The sequence below is a fragment of the Atractosteus spatula genome, chromosome 9 (genome assembly GCF_055471065.1).
Source record: "Atractosteus spatula isolate fAtrSpa1 chromosome 9, fAtrSpa1.hap1, whole genome shotgun sequence".
NCBI lineage: Eukaryota > Metazoa > Chordata > Actinopteri > Semionotiformes > Lepisosteidae > Atractosteus > Atractosteus spatula.
In genome coordinates this window covers 4,534,989-4,547,443 of record NC_142714.1, presented here as the reverse complement: position 1 = coordinate 4,547,443, position 12,455 = coordinate 4,534,989, and the positions used below count along the sequence as shown (strand labels likewise).

Below are 12,455 nucleotides of genomic sequence, written 5' to 3'. Positions count from 1 at the left end.
TTCACTTAATTCTAGATAAATCAGGATAAACCCAGGTCCTGTCAGCTGTGGCTCCTGTACAAACATTACTTGCAAAAGAAATCTATTGTAAGCTGTTTATCAAAATAATTTTAAACTTCCTATATCCTTGAAAACTGTCTTTCTCTTTATTGCAGTGACTAACTAGGGCTTGTTACGTTATTTTTCATGTTTGAGGATAAAACATTTATCTGCACATTTCTCATAGAGTAAAAGGGTGAGCAGCTGAAGGACATTTTAGGGAATTATTCAGCTATCTTTTCATTGCACACATGGCCAGAATATTGGGCACTTTGCCACAGCCCTCCTCCTGACCCCTTCCCAAAGACTCTGCTGCAATTTTGAGTTTAAATACATCCTGTGGGGGCAATTCTAACAGTACCTGAAGCCCACCGTTTCCAGGTCAAATCCTGTCTTTTATCAACCTTCACGTCATTTGCATCTCATCCCTAATTTACATTTTCATTAAAGAGTGGTCCTCACAGCCCAAAGAAATAATTGGCACCTTCTTTGTGACCAGGAGTTTGAGGAGCTCCCCCATCCCCAACACAAACACACGCAGGTCTGGGTACAGCATCTCATAAGCCAGGGCTGCCATGCACTCTCCCCTTCGTCTGCGTGACATCAAACAGGAGATGTGAGGAGCTCCTTACCCGGTGATATGAAAGAAGGAAGTTTCTTTTTCCCCTGACAGAATTTAACGTTTGTGAAGTTGTGGCCCACAGGGAGACATTCTTTCTTCTAAAGACCAGCAAAGACATTCTTTGAACTGGGTAAAGATTAGTATTTAACAGAACACCAACCTGAAGATCATGAAAGATTAATGATTCTCACTGAGTCTGCAGCAGTTTGCAGATACAAGTGTTCGAAGGCTGAATAGTTGGCATTCACAGCTGTTTTTTGCATTGTGTCAGGCAGGTAATTGAAAATGTGTGCCATCTGGGCTTTCTTTTTTGTGAACAAATGTGTCTGTATTTTAAGTTCTCGGAACAAACATAAGTACAAGACGACATTTTTCCAGCCTTCTAAATTTCCCACGAAAGTACCTCCAGCCATAGTCGAAGTGCAGTACAATAAAAACCATGTCCCCCAACTGCAAGGAAGGACATGCTGGGGTTCCCACTGAAGGGCTGCCATCCAGATCTGTGCCTGTCTCTGTGCAAGGCATGTTCTTGTTTTAAATAATGGACATACAGCAGAAGGGGAAGCCTCTCTCCCAAAATGATCCACATTCAGGGGCTCAAAACATAAAGGGGCCTATAGTCTCTGTATAGAGACTGGGGATGAGTTTCATATAACATGTGCAAAGGATCACATGCTGTAGAAAGAATGTAAATCATTTGATGTTATATGCTATCATATTATGGTTTTTAGAGGCTAAATGTTTATTTTCTCAAGGAATGCCTTCATCTAGTACACCAATCCCTAACTCAAGTAGTAACACCTGCTAAGGGTTTGTGTGAGAACTCTAACAGAAGTACATACTGTAAATAGTGGAAGTCTATTCTTTTGCATTGTTTCACAGCTCTGGCAGGTTATGCACAGTGTGTGTAGTCAACTTTGCCCCAGGGGAAACCATAAACACATATTGCAGAACAGAGGTATGAAAAAAGAAAGAAGAGCCTGGCAAATCTCTTATTGAGACTGAAAATATCTAGGCCTTCTAAATACATGGTAAATGTTGAACATAGAATCTTATAGAACATAGAATTTTAGAAAATGCCCATTTTCAGATCAATAATAAAGCATTGCTAACCTGTTTACTTGTTTATTGTACTGCAAGAGATTGTGAACTGCTGCTTCTTTCTCACTCCTTGTCAGCTTGTGAGCATGAAATTTCCCCTGAAGTGCCAGATCTTTGTGCGGTTCTTTAACATCAGATAGTGCCACATAATGCTTAGAAAGTGAATGGAGGATAATGCCTATGGACAAAGTGCAGTGCCTTTGCCAGTCTGAGAGGCCGTTTCTAGGCTTGTGTTAAAGCTCATGGATGCACCAGGAACTGAATGCTTCTTGCGACCCACACCAATGTGCAATGGGTGTCACAAGTGAATCCATACTGTGCAGTGAATCAACCCCAGTGTATCCCTTCCACAAGCATTTCTTCATTGTACACATTTGAATTACTTATCGAGTAAGTAATAAGTGTGGATAGAAAACTGTATCAATTGTGTTTAAAAATGTTTTTATCAGGCACAGTATTGTTCCAAAAGCTGCATTATGAGACTTATCCTGCACCTACAGAATAGGTGGATAAGTAAAGAAAACCTGTCAACCTCATGCAATTACTTTTCGCTATTATCTGTGGGCTGTGAGATAATTAAGCTAGCTGTGAAGGACTACCAAAAGTCACACTATAGCATTTTAAAATGGTGCATTTCAGATTTCTGTGAAAGCCATTTTCCATTCACTGTGAAGATTAGCCCACATTTTATTTATTTTTGTCCTTTCATATTTTCAAAGTTATTTTTCTGGTAATTTTTCTATTTTGTGCTTCCCTGCCCTCTGAAGAGCTTGGCAGCTCTCACATGAAACACAAGACACCCTTTTGAGTCACTGCATCAATTATACCCACCAGTCTGGATTTTTTTTTCTCTATGCCTTTGTAGTTTCCTTCTAAGTTATGGCTCTCATTTTTCATTCCTGCTTCCCTTTTATTTTCACATCGTTTGTACAGCCTTATGAAGTTAACTGACATTGAATACTGAAGCTTAATGGCACTGCAATGCTTGTGGGATCCATTAAGCAAAACCAGCTTTCTGCACTGTTACCAGTATGAGATGGTTTCATCCTGATTAACGTGCCTTCACTTGTCATTTTTCTCGTTAATGTCTTGCCTTTTTAAATCTGTTTTGGAAGTTATAGTCTTCAGCTTCTTCATGTTCAAAACTTAAAACTTTTTATATTCTTATGCCTCCAAAATGTCTTAGATTATGAGTTTAATGGCTGTTACATGCATAAATGTAAAAAAAGTAAAACAAATCTGTTTTAAATTGTTATACCATGCCCACAAAATATACTTATGTTTCTTTTTTTTCCCCACCTTTTCTTAAACAACAGCATCTTGAGATTGCTTATACAAATCTTGTACAGAGATCATGTTTCGCATGATAAACTCCACACCAGAGTCCAGGCCTAATTGTCTGTGACATTTAAAGGCATGATAAAGTTTTAACGTTTTTGTCTTTCGTTTTGTGCATTGAAAAGGTGGCACTTGAAAGGTGATAGCACCTGCAATGCTCTGAGAGAGGCAGAAAAGGCTGTTGTTGTCAGGGCCTCTGAGAGGCCTGTAGCACCTATACCAGTCCTCGAGGGACCAGGCTCACGCTTTCTCAGGAGGCTAACTGGGAATGCTTATCCAGTCCTTGACCTCCTTGAGAACTTGCCCAGGAAAGGTGCTGAGTTGCTGACAGTTGTGATGGGAGTTTGATGAGGTGGACATCTTTCTCCTACGGACTGGGCTGAGAATTCCAGAATTTCTTTTATCTCATTCAGCCCCCTGAACAAGCAGTGGATGAAAAGGCCATTGAATTTCTCCTAAGCTCAATGGAAATGAAGCTGGCAAGGAAGAGATGAAAGGTTTCATGGCCGATTGCAAATCCAGTGAGCCACCCGACCCCTGCTGCTTGACTGTTTAACTGACACAGCTGTCCTCCTTTCAGCAGAGAGAGAGACTCAGTGCGGTGGGCTCTCCCTCAGAGCCCTGTATGACACTGCCTCGCTCCCCATTCACTGAAACAAACCATGTGTGGGGACCAAAGACAATGGCAGTGTCCCCTTTTCAATTAGTACTTCCCTCATTGTTTTTCTCCTGAAAAAGTTGAAGGCTCTGTCTTGCAATACAATGGCTCAATAAACAACATATACAGGGTTTCTAGTCTGAGCTGTAAACAAGTACAAGTAACAAAAAAGGAATTGTATTTAAAAGAGCCATTGATGTTTTGGAGTTAGTAAGTCTGTCTTAAGTTAGGGAAGCTTTATATATAGATGAGCCTCCTTTCTTTTAATGCTGACATTACAAATACTTTGGCTTCATGCCAAAAGTACCATGCTGCTCAACTGGTCAGAAAGACTTGGATTGGGCAGTAAATAAGAAAAGAGGTGACTTAAATTGCCTTTATATTTTCGATTGAAAAACAGGGAGATACAAAAGGATGTGTTACCGTTGCTCAGAAATGAATGTGGTTTAATGACGTTTAATGAAATGATTAACAGTGTACATAATTGCTTTTATAAAATATTGCAATCCCGTTTTCTGATGTGATGGAGTGAGGTGGCAATTGTTAAAAGAACAGTGAACAACAAACGCAGACTTTAACTGCTCTCTGTAAGAAGCCACCTTAGAGACATTTTTCAGTTTTAGCACATCACATTAATTCTTTTTGACAGGTTTACTTCACATCTTAAAGCTCTGCATCATGTGAGGGCTGTTGTTGTTACGGACATCTGCAAGGAAGCTTCCTTCTTTTAATTCTGTCATAAGAGCTTCCTATCTGTAATAACGTGCCGCTGTTGAGCAGCATCCTAAAACGCTTAAGCTGTGACCATTTTTATGTCAAGGAATGTCAGAAAAATGAAGGTGCTGTTGTCAGATAACCAGTCAGCTTGTACACACTGCAGTGGCAGTACATGAGACGCTACTAAGCCTTTTTTTCCTCTGACTCAGCAGTTTGAATCTGATCAGCACAAACGAGGCAATGAATTTTAAAATTCCCAGGCTGCATTGAGAGTCAAATGGTGCATTTTAGCGGTGCACATCTATAGAGATCTAAATTGACCTGCCATGTATTGTCTTTATACTGTTACTGTACCAGCCTTGACCAGAGGAAGTCTTTCTAGAACGACAAGCATCTTGACAGCATATTTTCAGCGTACACACCATTGTCTTCTTGTTGGCAGCTCCCATACTGCAGGAGGATAACTGATGACGTGACATTAACTAGAGAGAGGTTAATTAAAAATCCTTCTCTGGTTCACTGAAGAAAAACAGCAGCACAACAGTGACAAAAAGGATTTGCTTTTCTAGCCTTGGAAGGATGTTATTTTCCATTTAAATCTCTGCCCATTTATTTTTGCTTAATGTATTCTATTTTAATTTACCAGAATTTTTAAAGCCTTCAGTGCATGTCTTTTGTAGATGTAATTTTCATACTTTCTCACTTATTAATTAAACGGGCCTGACCACCAGTTGTTGAGATGGTTTGGTTGACAATGGGATTATCATCTTTCAGGCATACTTGCTGTGAGCATTCTCAGTTTGGCAACTGGGGCTGTTTTTGTGTTTTCCTTCACAGTGCTTAGCTACCATTAAGATGCTTCAGTCTCTCGGAGCTCTGCTCATAATAACACTGTTACACTTTCAGATTTTCCAAAGTCACAAACCTTAATATATATATATTTTTAAACATTTTGCAGGGGATCACTACGATGATGACCACCTCACTGTAGATCCCAGTGATTATTTCAAGACTGGATTTCAAGGTAATATACAGTATATATATATTCCTTCCTATGGAAGATGCTTATGATACTATTTTAACAATATTTTAAATAGTTCTATCACTGTGTATTCACTGAATAGTTGTTATCATTAAGAAACTTGTCATTGCATTGGTGCAAGACTCTTTTTCTTTCTGCCTTTCTTATTTGCCTTTTTAATGTTTTAAAATACTCTTCCAAGAGTGAGCTATGGGGTGCTGAACCACACTGCTTTGCTCCTACTGTGTGCTCCCTTACAAAAGCTCTTTAGGAAGCTGTGCCTCGAAAATCATAGAAGAAGCACGAGTAACAATTTACAGAGCCATGACAAAGAAGAAGTAAGCAGATCGCTTGTGGCATGATCTGATATGCATTGCTTTTTCTAACCTATATGAACATGTTCACACCCAGGTGTGTGCTCTGCCTTTACATGGAATTAGCCTAGAACAGTTTTATCTACATGATCACAGACAGCCTTTTTGCATTTAGGAAATCATCAACATAATGGTGCTGATCCAATGCCATTTTCATAAAGGCAATTTCCTGCTTTTTGATATCCCAAATTTCTTTTAGAACAGATTCTTACGGAGTTTTTAAAACTCCGCAAAGATTCAGCCTTGGAGAGTGTGTAGGTGTGCCCGAAGAAATGATATTGGGGTATTTCCATTTGTGAGGTGGTCTGTGTCTTGGAGAGCACTGAAACAATACAGCTGTCAGTGAGGAAAGCCAAGCAGCTAGAGTTCAGGTGCTGGGGAAAAATGGTGTCATCGCTTTCTAAAAGGAATGGGGGAGCTTGTTTTCGCAGGTGTTGTGCAGTCTGACAGCTTTTTGGATTGGAGTTTTTTTTATTTTGATGACGATCTTGAAATCAATGTGCAGAGGTGCCACAGTGGACCAGGTTTCAATGGAGCACCTGGCTGTCTCGTGTGTGCTGTTCTGCTAAAGAAGCTTCTCCTTCCTTTGTTTCTGAAGAACAACAGCTGATATGTAGGCTGTCATTCCATCATCTTGATAGCTAGGTGAAAGGGAGACAATAGCTGTATGATTCCCCAGATAACTTCTTTGAGACAGTAATCTAAGTCCTGTTTACAAAGGTAATAGCTCTATTTCCTTTAACTCAACTCTGTAAATGAAAGAAAATGGAACAACGTGTTTACCTACGTTAATAATCATCAGGGAGCACACAGACAAGGGAACACTTTGGTTTACACATTCTTTTGGATGAGAGATCAAAGTAAATAACATTTAGTGTGTCTGATACAAGGGGAAGCTGCAGCCTTTGTTTACTCACACACCAAACTGGGATGTTATGACCACACTGTAAATCACACTGTAATAAATCGTCAGGATGTCTTCTCTCCCTCTAAAGGCTGGGGGAGCTTCGCCAGTTACACAGCATACTGTAGTGTTAAGCAAGATCTGAGCCCTTGTCGTACAGTAGATCTTGAATTACATGTTGAATTACATTTTCCAGTCCAAATCCTGTATTTATCTGGTGCATATGTGGGATCTGGTTTCAATATTAAATATATTGATAAACAAATAAGTTAACCTTCATTGGTATGAAAAGGAATTCAAAAACACATGTGTTTTAAATATAGGACCCACACATATAAAAAGTAAATAAAAATCAGTGTTACATCATCCCAAATTAGCTATTTTTAGTCAGAATGATTAAGTGTTTCCCTTTCAGTACGTTATCGTTTTGAAAACAAAAGTTCAGATGCACGCTTAATAAGATAACATCAGGCTTAGAGGTTAGGTGGGGCTGCTCAGGCAAGGACAAGGATCACCCCACCTGCCCTTTGAAAACATTCAGTCAGGACCTTTCATATCAGCAGACACCAAGGAACAGCTGATAATTTTAACTGCTTAGGAAACAGGCAGCTTCTGGCGGTTATAAAGCTCTGCCCACAACAAAGTCAGCAACGGATAACTTCTTCTTTGTTGTCCTCCCTGTTACTTATAGGAAGCATATGTTTATCTGATAGCGGTGTAGCCACTTGTAGCCTGATCTCATCCGATGTCCGAAGCTGAGCTAGGCTGGTCCTGCTTAGTGCTGGGTTTGGAGACCTCTAAGAAATCCAGGTTGCTCCTGCAAGGGATGTACAGTAGGTGGATGAGTTGTGTGGCTCATCCTAATCCCACTTGACTAGAATTTCCAAAGAAATGCCCGATTCTGGTGACAGTAGACACTGTGCTGTAGGAGGAGACATTCTCCAGGTGAGATGGACAACCAGGGTCCCTACTGCTTGGCCCTCAGTGATCCCCTGGACTGCTGGTAGGAGGGGGAGGGGTGTTAGCTTCTGTGTCCTGTGGCCTTGCGAAGTCTGGCTTAATTACGGTTTTCATCAAGTTAAATAACTGTACTTTAAGTAGCTATCTCCATGGGCATGTGTAGGCTGCAAAGAAACAGGTAAAGGTTTATTCCATGCTGAAAGGAAAAGAAATGAAACACAGAGTAGCAATATCTTTATTAGTCTTTTGTCAAAAGTGTGTACAGAATATTTTAAATGAGGTCTTAGCTGTGTGTCTTACAATTTTAACTCATCCTCACTTGATTTTAATACTGTGTAACATTCTGTATTTGTCCACATTAAAAATGATTGGTCAGGTGTTTGTCTAGTCTTGAATTTTGTCTAAGAAAAAGTTAATTTCTTTTGTAGCTTCTACAGTGTTTGTTAATCTTACTGTGGCATCATCTGTGAATTTGGTTAGTTTACAATTAATCAACAATAGCACTAATTATTGATCTAAATTAGGAAGATTCGGGGTCCTTATACAGATCCATGTGGTATTCCCATAATGATATCATCCCAGTTTGAGCGTTCCACCCTTCTGTTTCCATCCATTCACCACCGTTCAATCCAAATACATGCATTACTTTGAATGAAGAACACATGCAGTTTTAATATTAATCTCTTAGGATATATTTCCTATTACAATTAGTAGTATAATGCCTTAGAGATTTGTTTTTATCTTAAGAACTTCTAGTACCTGAAGAACTTTCTCATATGTCAGAGAGCACTACAACTCCCAGCTTCCTTCTGTGTCTGAGGGCCACTGCCAGTGTAGTTAGTGTTGCCCATTCCTGTCCCCGGGAAGAGATGGCTCCTGTCTTCTGTCAGTAGGGAGCTGAGGGTGGCTTAAAGGAAATGAGCAATTCCTTTTTTATCTCTTCAGTTATGTGCTTCAATTTTCAATTTTTCTTCCAATTCCTACTACAGCATGCCTATGGAGAGACGTATTTTCTTTGATACTTGTATATAAGGAGAAGAGGCCATCTAGTTTGTTAGGTTTCCTGTAGCTAATCGATCCAAGGGTCCTATCCAGTCTTTTCTTGAAAGAAGCCAGGGCATGGCTTCAGTGAACCTGGCGCAGAGTGTGCTGGTGTACACAGCATGTCTTGATGCATGCCTTTTATATCCACATTCACATGTGAACTCTCATCCAGGAACACTCCTCTTGGATAAGAGAGAAGCATTTCTGGATGAGAGAGAGTTCAGCTGATTACAGAGGGCTGTGCAGTAAATCCAGTGAACAGGGAAAAACGCAACAGATTCGTGAGTCTTTGCTTTGTCAGCTGCACATAAAGCCCAGGACTACCAAAAACACAGAATTCAAGCATGAGAATTTGCCAGCTGGGGGCAGGGTGAAGAAAAACTCAGAATGGTTATACAGGTAAATGTGTCACTGTTCACGCTGGTGTGTCTTTCCTCTACCTCATGCGTAGCTAATTCTCTTAGCTTGTGGTTCAGAGAAGCACATGGTTGCTTGCATGGCAAGTGAGTAAGCGGAAATCATCTGGGGCTGAATCACTTTATGCCTCAGGAAACCTATCTTAGGCCAGGAAAGGAATGAGTACTGTCCTGAGTTCCCCAGTTTAACAAAATGGTAGAATTGCATTGATGACAAGAGAGGTGTGCGGTACCAGACCATGACATCGTAGAATTTTTCATTATTTTCAGTCCTGCCAGTGTGCAGATTAGTGCAAAATAAGGCACAGTTCTGATTGGGAATTCCTAACTGAGAAGGACAACGGATGATTTACGTGTAGATTATTTTTTAGGGAAACAGTTATATTTCTGTCCGTGTTGTCTGAACTGCCATTAACTGTATTGTATAGAAACACTGTCCTTTTGATGTGAAGGTGTGAGTGTGTTTATGCATATGTATCTCTCCAATTGCTTTGGCAATGATATTGGAATTCAGCACAGCTGTGAAAATGTGTTAAGGCTCAGATTGAAAGTGGATTCACTGCCTTTGCAGTTGCACTTCAAACACTTGGCAGTGCACTTGCAGTCACGGCGGGCCCAGGGGAGCCAGCAGAAAGGGCTGTGCAAGCTTAAAATTAAAGCAGCTGTTGGGACGCTGCCATTCTGAGGCAGTCGCACTGGAAAGTATTATCACATGTTTTTTTCTTATTTATTCTGATAAAGGAGTGGTTTTGTTTGGGGATTTTTATGAGAAGCTGTTTTTCCGTTCTTCGCCCAAGCAGGAGAGATTCAGCTCGTCTGTTTTATGTACAGCCAAGAGTTGTTTACTTTTAGTTTCAGCTTCAAAGCCTTGTGCTAGCCGGGGCATCTCTCATATTTCAGGCTATTTCAGAGGCTGACTCCTGTTTTCGCACGTCTGTCGGTCGTGTTTGGTAGCCATAGGGCTTTCGGGATGGAGCTTCGTTTCGTCGGCCTCTTCCGCAAAGGGCAGAGTGGCTCTCTGCTGTCATCCCTAACCATGGGAGCTTCAGACATATTTAACAATGAGAACATGCTTGCAGGTTTGCACCAGTAAAGTCCAGGCTGAAAACACTTAATATCACAGGCTTCTTTTTTAACTAGAGCTGTGAGGGAGTCTCCTTCAGACCACTATGTATTGAGAGCTGTCCTGGGATTATAGCATACTACAGATATGTTCATTTAGGGTTCAAAATGTTTTACAAAATGCTGTTATTTCCAAATTTACAGAAGGTAAGTAAAGCACTTCACAGTATTTGTTTCCTCACCTTCTCTGTGATATTTGTTTTCTTTGAAATGATTTGACATTCGACGTTGAATCTTATTTTATAAAAAACAAACAAACAGTATGAGTGGTAGGCCAAAAGAGGACTTATGAATCTTAAAAGAAAAGCATTTAAAAGAAGTTGGGAGGTCGGTGGATTGGCTTTGGAGGTACTGAGATCCAGCTCATTGGAGAGAATCTGCCCCAGTTTTTGAGGTCAGACAAGTCTGCTGGAAAGCCCTCAGCCTGCCTGATGTCTGCTGCCTTGCGCTTGTGATCTCGCCACAGGAATGGACGCTGGGCCTTGCTCCCTGCCTCAGCTCGCGCCTGTGGAGGAGGAGCCATCTGCCAGCCTGAGCGCCGAGGAGGGGGACGCAGACTCATCAGGGACAGATGTGTTTTAACACCCCGAGCTGCAGTTTCTCCCCTCAGGACTGTCTGTTGCACTTTGTTTTCTGACATTACTGATGAAATTATACAGGGTTTTACACCTCCTGTATTCCACTCATGTACTGTCTTTCTTGTTTGTTTTGTATTGCCTTTTGTTTTACAATTGCAGTGGTGTGTTTGAAGCAAATCAATGAACGTGATTTCATTCTGTTTATAGAATTTTTCCTGAACCAATCATTACAGATAAATATACACATATTAGTTACCATTTTATTGACGATATTTTTATAAAGAATAGCTGGAGCTTCAAATTGATTGTTGAAGTTCATATTTATTCATGTTGATGATTCTGCAAGTTTGTATGAAAAGAGTCTTAGAAGTCTATGTTTATACATTGCATGTATATGCTTTTTATTGATTTTTTATATTTTACAAATAAAATTTGTTTAAAAAGTATTCCACTTTAACTGTGCACTAACAACATTTTACTACATTTTTGTATTACATGTGATGCATTTAAGTCAGTTTATCAGCTGTTTAAGCCAGTTAAAAATTAGATGATTAGTATGTCTGACCTTGGACTTAATTCCTGTTAATCTCTGTCTATAGGCAGATGTTGAAACAAGAATTAAAGGTGGCAATATCATGTACTAACAAACTGTACTTAACATGATAGGCTCTTTAATTATGTAGAGCTGTGTGTGACCTACCATAGATCTAGGGATTTTCTTTTGAAAATAAGTATCTGAATATTGATTTTTTCTTTTAGAGTTTAGAGGTGAGAAGAATGCCTTTGCATTTGTCTTGGGAGCTGTATGTATCTTCCCTAACATAAGCTTTTACTAAAATATTCCTGGACGTCAGTATAGGATGCAAGTTAGAGAGCATCTGATGCCAGCAGCTTGGCTAGTGAACATGTTATTTCACTTGCAAGAATGCCAACAAGTCATTTCTGGACAAGTTGTTAAGATGTGCAGAAATAACAGAGTGTGCTGAGACTGGCCTCCCAATAACCAACCCTGTAATTCAATCTGTAATTACAGCGAATGGTGCATAACAAACTAAGGGGGTTACCACTTTAAATAAAGACGCCTGACTTCAGTTAGAACACGCCATGGAGCCCGGCGTTGTTTTTGATGGCTACAGCAGGAGGCATAATGCAGGAGAAAGAGTGATCGGCCTTGAAGATAAGGTGCTGGGAAAAGGAGGGGTGTGGTGGTGGTGGGCAGGTCATGGAAAGATAAAACTTACCGGGATACGCTAGGGCAAGGCTTCAGGATGCACAGGCCTCAACACTGTCCCGATGAACAGAAATGGTCCCGCAGAGAAATGGCTGTCCTGAAAGCTGTCTGCTACTCATTCGGACATGCTTGTCAGCAAACCAATTCTGGCAAGTCAGTCAGGAAATCGGACCTTCAAAAGAGGGACTTTAGTCACTGACAGACGATCGTGCACTGAGGGTGTTAAATTAGCATTTATTTTAACTCCTTCTTCCTCATCGAAGGCTTTTGAAATCACCAGGTGGCATGCATGGATTCATCACTTACAGCCCCTTTGATCAATCTGCGATT

General features: G+C 40.4%; 1 protein-coding gene across 1 annotated transcript in view; it reads left to right on the top strand.

Annotated features, from left to right (window-relative positions):
• kiaa0586 (KIAA0586 ortholog) overlaps window positions 1-11,340 on the top strand; it is a 172,906-nt gene extending 161,566 nt beyond the window's left edge. Inside the window, exons 32-33 of the mRNA XM_088924648.1 lie at window positions 5,434-5,499; window positions 10,783-11,340. Of these exons, the coding sequence (XP_088780774.1) occupies window positions 5,434-5,499; window positions 10,783-10,898 (182 nt within the window). The 3' untranslated portion in view covers window positions 10,899-11,340. The remainder of the gene's footprint in view (window positions 1-5,433; window positions 5,500-10,782) is intronic.
• Window positions 11,341-12,455: the final 1,115 nt, after the last annotated feature.